At 47.7% G+C, this 15791-nt stretch overlaps 1 protein-coding gene across 2 annotated transcripts in view; it reads right to left on the bottom strand.

Annotated features, from left to right (window-relative positions):
• ASB10 (ankyrin repeat and SOCS box containing 10) overlaps positions 1-15791 on the bottom strand; it is a 127929-nt gene that overhangs the window by 69870 nt on the left and 42268 nt on the right. The window contains exons 1-2 of one of the 2 annotated variants that reach the window (XM_073677113.1): positions 13365-13659; positions 10379-10646 (exon numbers count right to left, since the gene is read on the bottom strand). In XM_073677113.1, the coding sequence (XP_073533214.1) occupies positions 10379-10646; positions 13365-13557 (461 nt within the window). In that variant the 5' untranslated portion in view covers positions 13558-13659. Of the gene's footprint in view, positions 1-10378; positions 10647-13364; positions 13660-15791 lie in introns of those variants that run through there. The other variant, XM_073677112.1, reaches the window with a different exon arrangement.

The raw sequence follows: 15791 nt of genomic DNA, 5'->3' as shown, positions 1-15791 counted from the left end.
TGGTTCCACAGCTCCCCTATATATAGCATGGAAGTCCTTCAGCTCCCCTATATATAGTATGGAGGCCCCACAGTCCATTATACACAGTATGGTGGCACTACAGCTCCCCTATACATAGCATGGAAGCCCCACAGCCCATTATACACAGTATCATGGCCCCACAACATGATGGCTCCACAGCTCCCCTATTTATAGCATGGAGGACCCACAGCATGATGGTCCCACAGCTTCACTATATATAGGGTGGAGGCCCCACAGCTCCCCTATGCATAGCATGGAGGCCCCACAGCCCATGTTATGAACGGTCCTGGGTTGGAGTAGGGGCAGCACCAGCAGGTAGAGTTGTCAGGCAGCAGCCAGAGGTTGGTACATGGGAGCAGCAATATAGTTTGAAGGATAAGCAGGTTGCATAGTCAGGAATCAGCCAGAGGTCGGTACACGGGAGAAGCAATATAGTTATGGACGAGGCAGCAGGTGCAAGGAGAGCTTGACTAAAGGCTGGGAGCTCAATAATCAGGCACTCAGGGCGGAGGGAATCAGGAACAATACAGGTACTAGTATCTGGATTAAAAAAAACCTACAAAAGACAAAAATATATCTCATACCCTACCATCATTATATATAAATGTAAAGCAAAGTTGCATAATAAATATAGGGTACTTAGTGAACTATTTTTGATCAGAAAAAGTATACAAGCCGTCCCACCAGCGGCAAGGTGACCCTAAATTGGGACGGTACCTATACTGCCCATATTAAAAACCTTACTGTATATCAAAGTTGAAGTAATGCATATAAAAGGGTAGACAAATAGGACCGGGTCCCAACTCCAGACCACCCAGGCCCGTGGTAAGCTACATATATACCAATCAGCTCAACAAAGGGGATGCCACACCCTTAAATTGCACAGAATGCAAACAAGACAAAAAACCAAGCAATGTGAACTGAGGTCTAAGATGGTAGACATGCAAGAAATAGGAGCATGTTCACACTAGCAAAAAGAAGCAAAACCTACAAAAGACAAAAATATATCTCATACCCTACCATCATTATATATAAATGTAAAGCAAAGTTGCATAATAAATATAGGGTACTTAGTGAACTATTTTTGATCAAAAAAAGTATACAAGCCGTCCCACCAGCGGCAAGGTGACCCTAAATTGGGACGGTACCTATACTGCCTATATTAATAGTTGTTTAATATAGGCAGTATAGGTACCGTCCCAATTTAGGGTCACCTTGCCGCTGGTGGGACGGCTTGTATACTTTTTTTGATCAAAAAAGGAGACACATTGGTAGGTTCCTGGTAATGAGAAGCGCCTTACCGCGGCTACCAGGTATATATGAATTGGCCAATTTATGCGCTGAGATTTCTGAATTATTTTTATTTTCTAGTGCAGTAATGCTATTCACATTTCATATACTTCATATTCGCATACTTAGCGTTACAGAGTGCTCCTTTATTTATTAGTTATAAATGGTGATGGCTACTCTTAGTAAGCACCTGTACACACCAGTTTTCTGTTTTGTAAGTGACGGTCAGTCTTTTTTGATTAATGTTGGTAGTGGCATTACTGTGATTGGTTGACTGCATAGCATCATCGTGTCTATATAAGACCCGGGACCCCATGCTCATCATTGTCTACCCCAGAAACAGGCATGGTAGGGAGAGCTGCTGCTGAACGAGGGAGAGAATTTTAGCTGCGTTTAGGCAGGGATTCGACCACATTTATATTTCTTTAAACTACAACAACAGTCCTTCTTAGGGCTAATTCTAATCAATATTAATATTGCTTGTCAGGAAAATATCAACCATTTCTCCCCCCTAAAGCCCCTACTCACCTCTTGTCAGTACAAGAACTGTCTCCATAAAAATCTCAGCACAAAGCCCCAATTAACACAGTCATGAGTAAGTCCTTAAACAAACACTGGCAGCCAAGTGGTGCCACCAAACTAGTTAAGATGCGAGCATCTTGTCCCTGGCAGACTCAGAGTGTAATTAGTGGCAGGATTGCAATAATTTGCGTGTAATTGTTGGAGCTTGCTTCCCGAGCTCCAAAAAGAAGTTTATAGACACGCCGACTCCGATATGAAATATGGAATAACTGAAGTTCCATACGTCCGACAATAACGGGACCCATATTTTTAGGGGTAGGACCAGCTAGGGAATGATAGGGATATTTTTCTGTCGCTGAAAAACTCTATGTAGAGCTGTAGCGCAAGAACACCAGAATAGCAGACTACAACTATGAGATGTGTGGTCTCTAAACGAAGGCAAGATATTAATAGAAAATATTATATCACTTTTTGGCTTCTGGGATCAAATCACGATAACACAGGTTTTTAATACAAATCTGAAGGGTGGAGCCCAGCCCCTGTGATGCCATCACACTGGGTCTCTCCCTTCAGCATAAAATAGTTTATTGAGGCTGGAGCCGAGTTCTTTGTCCAGGAGTATATGTCTATCATAGAGGAGGACCCTGTTCGATAACAGTTTAAGCGGAGCGTTTCCCTCCACCTATATTGAATCGTCGCAGCGATCTTTATAGTGTAAGTTTCTTCTTTAATCCTTATTATTTTGTGTAACTACTTATGAATTTTAATGTCTCCTTTGTAAAATCTTTGTATATTTTTCCTAAACACTGCCTCCCTTTTGGATTAAATATAAAATGTAATAGTTCTGTTTCTTTTGTCCTGTAATCGTTCCCTGCCCCGAAGCCATATACGCTACCAAAACACAGGCGTCCGGCCAGGCCTGTATTATATTTCAAACTCGGTCAGTGGTGGCAGAGAATAATAATAATTGGGTTATCGTGAAGCTGACAGTAACAGTACAGGGTGTAAACACATATTCCATGCATTGTAATCCAGAGGTGTGACGCCATACTCTCAGTGATCGCTTGCCGATACCTAAGTAGGGAGTAGTTTGGATCGTGTGCTCGCGATTCCGGATGAAATCCGTGACACAGTTACGGCCCGGTGAGATATTGCGTGATCTTATGGTGTCGTCGCTATGTGGGAATTCCTGATAAATTGGTGGCAGCGGTGGGATATTGTGTGATCTCCCCAGTGTTGTCTCTGTGGGGATCCCTGACACTGCTGTTAGCAGTAGTTAGGGAGAGATTGTAGAAGGATAGTGTAGGACAGGGTAGGGTTCATTGCCTGTCCTTTCTTCTTCTGGAAATATAATAATAGCACTTCTTAGGCTTACTAATATTATTTTTGCTCTTAATCCTGCAAATTGTTGTGAAAGGAGATATTATACACTATTTATAGTGCTCAAGTTGTGCGTTAAAAGCATACAGCCAGACTTGGTTGATTGGAATAGCATTGCTATATAGTGCAAGCAGTGGAAAAGTCCATCTGAGGTGTGCTAAATTTGCTGCGATACAAATACTGCAACATTTTCTTAGCCTCAAAATATCATACCCCATTTAAACTGTGCCAGTTGTGCGCTGAAAACATACATCCAAATTTGGCCGATAACCAATAGCATCGCTATATTGCTACTGCAGTGTACAAGTCCATCTGAGGTGGGAAAATTGAACTGCGATAATAATCCTGCAAGTTGTTTGAAGCAGAGAAATATCATACATAATTTAAAATGGGCAAGGCACATGGTAAGGGACGGGAAATTGGACGTGATGCTGATGCTGCACACCGAGGCCGTGGGCAAGGTGAAACTGTGCCTGCTGCAGGAGCACAACAAACACACATATCATGTCGACCTAGCTTCCTGTCTCACTTTGTTGGGGGGCACGGAACCCCACTCTTGATGTCAGACCAGTGTGAAAAGGTTGTTGGTTGGATAACAGATAATGCTTCCAGACAGCTTGCCAGCACCACCCTGTCTTCCACACAGTCAAGTCTCAGTAGCCGTGAATCTGGACCGCATATTCCTCACCCTGATCCTCCTTCATCCCACCATGCTAAGTGCCCGGAGACAAGTGATCCCACACTTGGACACTCCGAAGTTGTGTTGTGCTGTTCAAATTTCCATTTATAGATTCTGGCCTCTGACCCTACCCGCTTCAAGGGGGACATGAGGACATTGCGTGTGGCGATGCAAAAATATTTGAGCAGCCACAGTCACAAGACAGCAACGTTGGTAAAGTGCAATTACTGTCACAAGAGGTGAATGATGATGAGATACAATTGCTAGCAAGTCAGGAGGGGGACCAGGATGCGGAAGTGGAAGACGAGGTGGTGGACGATGAAGTCACTGACCCAACCTGGGAAGGTAACATGCAGAGCGAGGACAGCAGCGCAGAGGGAGGGGGATCTCTAGCACCACAAGAGGCAGGAAGAGGCAGTGTGGTGGCCAGAGACACAAGGCGCCTACACGTCTTTGGTAATGTATATGGATATGAGCATATTCAGCACTATATAGAGAAAAGCTGGCATGTCAGCTCTATTCCAGCTAAGACTTGTAGTCTGACAATTATGACCTTTTACAGCACCTTTTTGAAAAATCATTGACTGCACTATGCTATCTGTTAACCTATTTGTGTTTAATTTATTGTGAATTTGACTGTATCTTCCCATATGTACTATGTGATTAACTTAATTATATATACCCTCTGGATAATCATGTACCATATTAATTGCCTGTTCCTGTTGATGCACACAGATAGTACAGAAAGTTATACCATATACATACAGATATATTGATTTAATTCTACTCTTGATTGTTTTAGCTGTATTATGCATCTATATGGCATTTTTGTAACCTAGTATATATTGCACTAAGGCACTTTCTAACTTATGGGTATCATGATTTGGATGAGCGATGTTTTTTGTATTTATGCTATGAAATAGGATTATTTATTGCACTAGGCACTTTTTCAACTAATAGCCAATATAGCTTCAATGAACTTGATGTTGCAGTGCCTGATTAGTGCTGTGTAGGATATAGTCAATGATCTACAGTGTCTAGACGATCATATAGCTGGTAATTGTATCAACAATCATATCATGTCCATATCATACAGGGATATTGTATTCCCCTTAACATATATCATTATTGTGTGAGCGTCTCTCTATGCAGTGCCAATTATTGGCCAAACCATGATTCATTAAAGGTTTTTTTAAGGAACTTGTCTATCTTTGATCTTTTTTGTTCGGTAATTCTCTGCTGGTTAATTTATATTTTCCGAATTGATCTAGTCCGATGCATATTTTGTTATATGAGCATCAACGATGCATATAGGATATCTGATAAATTCAGATTTGGTATCAAGTATAATAATCTAAACACAGGGTGATGGTAAAACAGCGTGGCAATACTTTATTGAACCACAAAGCGGACAAGAAACACACAGAACAGTCCCAGCAAATGCCCAAGATGGTGGAACATTACACAGTCTCATCCTTCCTTCTCCGCCCGCCTGGGATAGAACAGCTGTGACTTTGGAGACTTCCAGGGCTGACTACCTCAACCAGTGGCCCCCCGCTTCTGGCAGGCCCCCACAGAGAGAAGGTAGCAGCAAGCTTAGGAAGCTAGCAGTACATCAAGATACAAGACCAGGAGACCCGAGGGTCCCACCCTGGCCTCTTTGAGAGTTTCCATGGGGCCAGATGACCGGTGGGTCCCAATCTGTCTTCTCCAAATGTCTCCGGGGGTTGCAGGCGACCCGTGGGTCCCTCCTGTCAACCCCAAACAACATATCCATGGGGCCAGGTGACTTCTTCGTCCCGACCCTGGTCTCCCCAAAATGTATCCATGTCTCTCTGATGGTCAAATGGAGCAGATCCAAATCTTTCCAGTCAGGGCCGGTACCCTTAGGCTAGAATCATATAGAATACAAATCTGTGTCTCTTTGGGTAATGCCATGCAATCCTTCTGCTGTCCTGAAGGATGTCTCTCATTCTCCCTATAAAGACTTTCTGATGCTCCTTGATTCTCTGTCCCAAGTCTGACTGCTACAAAACACATGTCCCTTCTGCTTCTCTGGACTCAGCCCCCTGAATGGCAGAACTGCTCTCACCTTCCTCCCCCAAAGCTAAGTGTGCATTAGTGGAGGTATCTCTGTGCGGTTCTCCAAAACTTTGAGGAATCGACCAAGATGGTGAGCAGCAATTACTCCATAATCAATGTAATGATCCCGCTTCTCTGTCTACTGAAGCGCTCGCTGCTCACAATTAAAGTGGAGTCTTTGCAGGCGGAGCAAGTTGAGATGGAGCAAGAAACTATATAGTGTGATGCTACACAGCCCAGTCTCACCTCATCTTCTCAACGTGGATTTGGTGATAATGAGGAGGAGGAGGAACAGGAGATGGTTGCTGCTCCACAGACGGTACTAGTCACACCACCTTCAACCCTTCTGTTCAGCATGGATGGGGTCACGGGTGTGTCAGAGGTGACAGACAGTCGCCCTGCAGTTAGTTGCAAGATATCTCTACGTTTGGCATTACAGACATCTTCTTAGAATCTGTCTCTAGGACCCAGCAGCTACCTCCCTCTGGCAAATTAACTCCCTGGCCTGGGTGTATAAATACCTGGTGTATTCTAGAGGGAGGTGCCGGCGATATTCACTATTACTTGTGAAGGCTTAGCAAGAGCAGTACCTTTTCCTCTTTGGAGCTTGAGGACATATTTGTGCATTTGTATGGAGTCATCTAAAGCTAAGCACTTTTCCCCATGTTTGTCCTATCTTGTTGTCTATAGTGTTTAGTGGAGATCGACTAGTGCTCATCTCCTCCCTTCCCTAGCTTGAGCCAAACGCCAGGGAAAGACAGGGCAAGGTACGCATGCGGCGATTGGTTAAGAGCCAATACAGGGACGTTAGGGGAGACAAGGTGACGCTAGATAAACCTAGGAGATCTCCACTTTCCCCCCTTTCCCTAGAGTCTGGGCTCCCTTTTCCTCTTCCCTTTGTGTTGCACTAAGTCTTTCCCATACCTTGCGTGACAGATGGCCTGAAGATGAGGAGGAGAGGGAGGACGGGGAGGAGCACGACGAGGAGGAGATGGCCAGTCATCCTCTTGGTGGGGACAGAGAAGTCTTCGTTGTTGGCAGTCTGGCACACATGGTTGAGTTTATATTCTGCTGCCTTTCCCATGACCCTTGCATTGTACGCATTTTGGCCAACACTTTCCAACTCTACTTCCCGTGGCAGAGAGGTCTACTAAAATGTTGCTGTACCAGAAGGCCTTAGTTGAAGATTTATTTAAAAAAAGGGAGACACAAAAAGATGCAACGGAGGCAGGGGAACACTCTCAAAGTTCTAGGACAGTATTCTCAGACCCTCCTGCCATCCAGGCCCTAATGCGCGGGGTACTCTGACAAGGAGGGAAAAGTTTTGGTAGATGCTGAAGGACTACCTTGCCGACCGTACCAACGTCCTCCGTGATTCCTCTGTGCCTTATAATTATTGAGTATCCAAGATGGACACGTGGCATGACCTGGCTCTCTACACCTTGGAGATCCTGGCCTGCCCTGCCGCTAGCGTTTTATCAGAGCGGGTTTTTAGTGCCGCCAGGGGTATTATAGCTGATAGGAGCATTCGCCTGTCAACTGAAAATGCTGACAGGCTGACTCTTATCAAAATGAACAAGGGCTGGATTGGGCCAGACTTCTCAACACCACTGAATGATAGCAGCAGAACATAATCTCGAATCCAGTGGTTTTTTCTTGTCTATTCCCATGCACCTCTTCACACCCAGACATGGGTATACGCTTCAGGATTTCATCTTTTTTATGTCATCCTTCACCACCATATCAACAGGGTGATCATGCCACCCTCGCTATAAATTTTTGAAGTGAGTTTGTGATGCCCACATTAATAATTTCTAGTGGCCTACCTCTAACATTCTATAAAATATATATGTATACCCCCAAGGGGTAAATGTTTTCCAGCCCATGCAATTAGTACATGCGCATTACCAGTCTAGGAGACCCACTCCTTAATAATGGGAAAAATATTTTCTGATGCCCTCTATTACATCTTTTCAAAGGGGTTTTAAAGTGCTTCCTTCTAATTTTTGGCACCCCTTGCACTTAGTGCATATGCTTTACCAATCTAAGAGACCCACTCCTTAGTAATGGGAAAAAATGCTTTTCTGAGGCTCCATCTTCTAGTTGTGGGAACATTTTTTGGAAACCAAAATAGCTGGTGGGTTCTATTAGTATATGATCCGGTGCCTTGTTGTGGGCTGTCAGGTGGTCGTCACATAGGGAATTCTCACACTACAGACAGGATTTCACAGCTGGGACAGGAGACTTTGTACAGTAAGTACAGAATATCCTGGTCTCCTCCATATCAGGCTGAGTAGATACGAAATGCTCCACTATATTACCCAGCAAGGTTCAAGAAATATCAGTCCTTGATGCTGCAATCGAAAAAAAAACAACCATTATTCTATTCCCTATTAATACCGCTGTTAGCTGCATTTAGTATAGGGGTAGATGCTAGCTATCATCTGTTGGAAATGAGTTTTCATTCTGGTCACATATATCTCTTCCACTGTCTATAACTTGATTGCTTTTTTCAAAAAACTCATTGACAGATTCGTGATTTTTACGGTGATCTGTACTCAGAAATTCATCAAAGTAGGCAGGGTTGCTTGCGTTCCTCCACAGCTTGCTGCTGCCACTTCCAAAAAAACCCCTCTTTTCATGGCCGATTCAAATATTACCTCTCTTATCAGCAATTCATGTATGGTGATCAATCGCACTAGGAATAGCGCAAACAGGCAAAATTAAATGACTGAATGTGTCCATTTTCAGTTTCTCTGTAGCATCTGTATGTAAGAGGTAGTGGTGGGAGACATTACGCTACTGGAGCTGGAATTACCACTTCAGAACTCTCCAGTGCTTTGTTTCCATCCATTTGTGGGTGCTTCTTGAAGTATGTTTGCGGTGATCATTGTCCTGCTGGAAGACCCATGACCTAGGATGCAAACCCAGCTTTCTAACCCTGGGCACTACATTGCAACCCAAAATTCTTTAGGAATCTTCATATTTCGTGATGCCTTGAACACAGTCAAGCCACCCCATGCCAGAGGCAGCAAAACAACCCCTAAATATCTTTGAACCTCAACCATATTTGACTGTAAGTACCCTGTTCTGTTTATTTGTAGGTCTCATTCCATTTACAGTAAACAGTTCAATGATGTGCTTTAACAAAAAGCTCTATCTTGGTCTCATCTGTCCACCTGCTAGCCCTCCAAAAATAGTGGGGACTGCCTGCTGGCATGCTATAAACTGTGAGGGCCGCCTGCAAGTTTCAAACTTTAAAGTATTAATACTATTAAAAAAAAAGAAAATTTGACCACCTCAGATGCATACATTACATTGCAGAAAAAATATATGGCTATGCAAAGCATAGCCGGCTGCTGGCCCTCCAAAAATGCATAGTGAGGACTAGCTGCTGGCCCTCTAAAATGTTGAATGAGGGCCGGCTCCTGGCCCTCTAAAATTAGAGTGAGGGCCACCTACTGGCCCCAAACAATAGTGAAGGCAGACTGCTGGCCCTCTAACAATAGTGAGCGCCATCTGCTTGCCCTCTTACAATAGTGGGGACCAACTGCTGGCCCTCTAACAATAGTGAGTGCTGACTGCTGGCCCTCTAGCAGTAGTGATGGACGATTGTTGGTCTTTCACAAATAGTGCACTCGAGCATTATGATTTGCTCACCCATCACTAATGATTAGCAAAAAATAGAGTTTGGAAAGTAGAACTGTGTTTGGAGTGGGCAGCACGGTGGCTCAGTGGTTAGCACTGTAGCCTTGCAGCGCTGGGGTCCTGGGTTCAAATCCCACCAAGGACAACATCTGCAAGGAGTTTGTATGCTCTCCCCGTGTTTGCGTGGGTTTCTTCTGGCTTCTCCGGTTTCCTCCCACACTCCAAAGACATCCTGTCCTGATAGGGAATGTAGATTGTGAGCCCCAATGGGGACAGTGCTAATAATGTCTGTAAAGCGCTGAGGAATTAATGGCGCCATATAAGTGAGTAAAATAAATAAATAAATTATAGACAAATTCTGCTGTTGGTGAATAGTCCACCCAGTCATCCACTTGATTATGTGATTTCTATGGTGTTACATGGGACTGCGGGCGACATCTACTATGTGATATCTGTGGTGTTACATGGGACTGTGGATGTTACATGAGACTGTGGATAACATCTACTATGTGATATCTGTGGTGTTACATGAGACTGCGGATAACATCTATGTGATATCTATGGTGTTACATGGGACTGCAGACGACATTTACTATGTGATATCTATAGTATTACATGGGACTGTGGATGTTACATGAGACTGTGGATAACATCTACTATGTGATAGCTGTAGTGTTAGATAAGACTGCAGACAACATCTACTATGTGATATCTATGGTGTTACATGGGACAGACAGAGCGGTGCTGAGGACTTACTGATAGGACTGTGGTGTCTTGCAGTGGTGCAGTGGGGAGAAGCCATCTTGGGATGCCATGTTGGGGTTGGCGCCATGTCTCAATAGGAGCTGCACACACTGGTTGTGACCGTTCTCACAGGCACCATGCAGAGCGCTCTCCCCACCTGGAGCAAAATCCACGTCTGCCCCCTTCTGGAGCAGGAGCCGGAGGCAGCCTGTGTATCCACGACTCGCTGTCACATAGAGAGGGCAAGTGAATTCTTCCTCGTACGTCAGAGACCAGATCCCTGTTGGGAGAAGCAGAGACCTCTGCTCAGAAAGGGGTCACTGACTTCTGGGCTCCCTCTTTTCTGGGGTCACTGACTTCTTGGCTCCCTCTTTTCTGGGGTCGCAGACTTCTAGGGTCAGTAATTTTTGGGGTTGCTGACTTCTGGGGTCATTGACTTCTAGGGTCACTGATTTCTGGGGTCAATGACTTCTAGGGTCGCTGACTTCTGGGCTTTCTCTTTTCTGGCATCACTGACTTTTGGGGTCACTGACTTCTGGGGTTACTGACTTCTGGGCTCCCTCTTTTTTCTGGGGTTGATGACTTCTAGGGTCACTGTTTTCTGGGGTCAGAGACCTCTGGGGTCCCTGACTTCTGAGGTTGCTGACTTCTGGGGTCACTGACTTCTGGGCTCCTTCTTTTCTGGGGTCACTGACGTCTGGGCTCCCTCTTTTCTGGGGTCACTGACTTCTGGGCTCCCTCTTTTCTGGGGTCACTGACTTCTTGGCTCCCTCTTTTCTGGGGTCACTTACTTCTTGGCTCCCTCTTTTCTGGGGTCACTGACTTCTGGGCTCCCTCTTTTCTGGGGTCGCTGACTTCTGGGCTGCCTCTTTTCTGGGGTCACTGACTTCTGGGCTCCCTCTTTTCTGGGGTCACTGACTTCTGGGCTCCCTCTTTTCTGGGGTCACTGACTTCTGGGCTCCCTCTTTTCTGGGGTCGCTGACTTCTGGGCTCCCTCTTTTCTGGGGTCGCTGACTTCTGGGCTGCCTCTTTTCTGGGGTCAGTGACTTCTGAGCTCCCTCTTTTCTGGGGTCACTGACTTCTGGGCTCCCTCTTTTCTGGGGTCACTTACTTCTTGGCTCCCTCTTTTCTGGGGTCACTGACTTCTGGGCTCCTTCTTTTCTGGGGTCGCTGACTTCTGGGCTCCCTCTTTTCTGGGGTCACTGACTTCTTGGCTCCCTCTTTTCTGGGGTCACTGACTTCTGGGCTCCCTCTTTTCTGGGGTCGCTGACTTCTGGGCTGCCTCTTTTCTGGGGTAGCTGACTTCTGGGCTGCCTCTTTTCTGGGGTCACTGACTTCTGGGCTGCCTCTTTTCTGGGGTCGCTGACTTCTGGGCTCCCTCTTTTCTGGGGTCGCTGACTTCTGGGCTCCCTCTTTTCTGGGGTCACTGACTTCTGAGCTCCCTCTTTTCTGGGGTCACTGACTTCTGAGCTCCTTCTTTTCTGGGGTCGCTGACTTCTGGGCTCCCTCTTTTCTGGGGTCACTGACTTCTTGGCTCCCTCTTTTCTGGGGTCACTGACTTCTGGGCTCCCTCTTTTCTGGGGTCGCTGACTTCTGGGCTGCCTCTTTTCTGGGGTAGCTGACTTCTGGGCTGCCTCTTCTCTGGGGTCACTGACTTCTGGGCTCCCTCTTTTCTGGGGTCACTGACTTCTGGGCTGCCTCTTTTCTGGGGTCGCTGACTTCTGGGCTGCCTCTTTTCTGGGGTCAGTGACTTCTGAGCTCCCTCTTTTCTGGGGTCACTGACTTCTGGGCTCCCTCTTTTCTGGGGTCACTGACTTCTGGGCTGCCTCTTTTCTGGGGTCGCTGACTTCTGGGCTGCCTCTTTTCTGGGGTCAGTGACTTCTGAGCTCCCTCTTTTCTGGGGTCACTGACTTCTGGGCTCCCTCTTTTCTGGGGTCACTTACTTCTTGGCTCCCTCTTTTCTGGGGTCACTGACTTCTGGGCTCCCTCTTTTCTGGGGTCACTGACTTCTGGGCTCCCTCTTTTCTGGGGTCGCTGACTTCTGGGCTGCCTCTTTTCTGGGGTAGCTGACTTCTGGGCTGCCTCTTTTCTGGGGTCACTGACTTCTGGGCTGCCTCTTTTCTGGGGTCGCTGACTTCTGGGCTGCCTCTTTTCTGGGGTCACTGACTTCTGGGCTCCCTCTTTTCTGGGGTCACTGACTTCTGAGCTCCCTCTTTTCTGGGGTCACTGACTTCTGAGCTCCCTCTTTTCTGGGGTCACTGACTTCTGGGCTGCCTCTTTTCTGGGGTCACTGACTTCTGGGCTCCCTCTTTTCTGGGGTCACTGACTTCTGGGCTGCCTCTTTTCTGGGGTCACTGACTTCTGGGCTCCCTCTTTTCTGGGGTCACTGACTTCTGGGCTCCCTCTTTTCTGGGGTCACTGACTTCTGGGCTCCCTCTTTTCTGGGGTCACTGACTTCTGGGCTCCCTCTTTTCTGGGGTCGCTGACTTCTGGGCTGCCTCTTTTCTGGGGTAGCTGACTTCTGGGCTGCCTCTTTTCTGGGGTCACTGACTTCTGGGCTGCCTCTTTTCTGGGGTCGCTGACTTCTGGGCTGCCTCTTTTCTGGGGTCACTGACTTCTGGGCTCCCTCTTTTCTGGGGTCACTGACTTCTGAGCTCCCTCTTTTCTGGGGTCACTGACTTCTGAGCTCCCTCTTTTCTGGGGTCACTGACTTCTGGGCTGCCTCTTTTCTGGGGTCACTGACTTCTGGGCTCCCTCTTTTCTGGGGTCACTGACTTCTGGGCTGCCTCTTTTCTGGGGTCACTGACTTCTGGGCTCCCTCTTTTCTGGGGTCACTGACTTCTGGGCTCCCTCTTTTCTGGGGTCACTGACTTCTGGGCTGCCTCTTTTCTGGGGTCGCTGACTTCTGGGCTGCCTCTTTTCTGGGGTCACTGACTTCTGGGCTCCCTCTTTTCTGGGGTCACTGACTTCCGGGTGCACCCCCATGTTGGTCACATACGCAGGGCTGCGGTGTTGTAGCGATAGTTCCTCCATTCATCCACGTCACTCGTATCAAACACAGAGTTGGGGTGCAGGACGTCACCCGATGTTTCTAGCAGACTCTGCACAATCTCTGTATCCCCTGACAGAAGAGACAGCCAGTAATGTAAGGCTGGGCCGCCCGCCCTCCGAGTCACGATCACCCCAGACATGGCCACGGTGAACCTCACTGGGGGGATCAGTCTGCGCTCTCTTCCCTGTCAGTGCAGAGCTCGTCTTTTCTGCGTCCGTCTCCTCTGTCACTTTACTATCCGCTCTCTGCGCCTCCTGTCTGTCATCTATATATAAAGCCTTCGTCACTTCTAATCTCAGCCTCAGTGACTGTTCTTGATGAGGAGGAAGGGACCAATAGCATTTACAGAATGAACCTCAGAATGAGAGTCATACACTGGATCCCCAATGACCGGACCCCACTGTGTCCCCAGATGATAGGAGTCATACACTGGATCCCCAATGACCGGACCCCGCCGTGTCTCCGACGATAGGAGTCGTACACTGGATCCCTAATGACCGGACTCCTCTGTGTCCCCAGGCAATAGGAGTCATACACTGGATCCCCAATGACCGGACTCCTCTATGTCCCCAGATGATAGGAGTCATACACTGGATCCCCAATGACCGGACCCCGCCGTGTCTCCGACGATAGGAGTCATACACTGGATCCCTAATGACCTGACCCCGCCGTATCTCCGACGATAGGAGTCATACACTGGATCCCTAATGGCTGGACCGGGCTGTGTCCCCGACGATAGGAGTCATTCACTGGATCCCTAATGACCGGACCCTGCCGTGTCCCCGATGATAGGAGTCATACACTGGATCCCCAATGACCGGACCCTGCCGTGTTCCCGATGATAGGAGTCATACACCGGATCTCCAATGACCGGACCCCACTGTGTCCCCAGACAATAGGAGTCATACACTGGATCCCCAATGACCAGACTCCTCTGTGTCCCCAGACCATAGGAGTCATACACTGGATCTCCAATGACCGGACCCCACTGTGTCCCCAGGCGATAGGAGTCATAAACTGGATCCCCAATGACCGGACCCTGCCGTGTTCGCGATGATAGGAGTCATACACTGGATCTCCAATGACCGGACCCCACTGTGTCCCCAGACGATAGGAGTCATACACTGGATCCACAATGACCGGACTCCTCTGTGTCCCCAGACGATAGGAATCATACACTGGATCTCCAATGACCGGACCCCACTGTGTCCCCAGGCGATAGGAGTCATAAACTGGATCCCCAATGACCGGACTCCTCTGTGTCCCCAGACGATAGGAGTCATACACTGGATCCCCAATGACCGGACTCCTCTGTGTCCCCAGATGATAGGAGTCATACACTGGATCACCAATGACCGGACTTCTCTGTGTCACGAGACGATAGGAGTCATACATTGGATCTCCAATGACCGGACCCCACAGTGTCCCCAACAATAGGAGTCATACACTGGATCCCCAATGGCCAGACCCGTACGTGTCCCCGACAATAGGAGTCATACACTGGATCCCTAATGACTGGACCCGGCTGTCCCCCCAATGATATTAGTCATACACTGGATCCCCAATGACTGGACCTCACTGTGCCCAGATGATAGGAGTCATATGCTGGATCCCCAATGACTGGACCTCGTGGTGTCCCAAATGATAGGAGTCATACACTGGATCCCCAATGACCGGACCCTGCTGTGTCCCCGATGATAGGAGTCATACACTGGATCCCCAATGACCGGACTCCTCTGTGTCCCCAGGCAATAGGAGTTATACATTGGATCCCCAATGACCGGACCCTGCCGTGTCCCCGATGATAGGAGTCATACACTGGATCCCCAATGACCGGACCCTGCCGTGTTCGTGATGATAGGAGTCATACACTGGATCTCCAATGACCGGACCCCACTGTGTCCCCAGACAATAGGAGTCATAAACTGGATCCCCAATGACCGGACTCCTCTGTGTCCCCAGACGATAGGAGTCATACACTGGATCTCCAATGACCGGAACCCACAGTGTCCCCAACAATAGGAGTCATACACTGGATCCCCAATGACCAAACCCTGCTGTGTCCCCGATGATAGGAGTCATACACTGGATCTCCAATGACCGGACTCCTCTGTGTCCCCAGACGATAGGAGTCATACACTGGATCTCCAATGACCGGACCCCACTGTGTCCCCAGGCGATAGGAGTCATACACTGGATCCCCAATGACCGGAGTCCTCTGTGTCCCTAGACGATAGGAGTCATACACTGGATCTCCAATGACCGGACCCCACTGTGTCCCCAGGCGATAGGAGTCATACACTGGATCCCCAATGACCGGACTCCTCTGTGTCCCCAGACGATAGGAGTCATACACTGGATCCCCAATGACCG

This window comes from Phyllobates terribilis, unplaced genomic scaffold, assembly GCF_046119375.1.
Source record: "Phyllobates terribilis strain yellow unplaced genomic scaffold, ASM4611937v1 Scaffold_4__5_contigs__length_816908805, whole genome shotgun sequence".
NCBI lineage: Eukaryota > Metazoa > Chordata > Amphibia > Anura > Dendrobatidae > Phyllobates > Phyllobates terribilis.
Note: the sequence above shows the minus strand (reverse complement) of the source record. Positions and strands in the feature narration are given on the sequence as shown.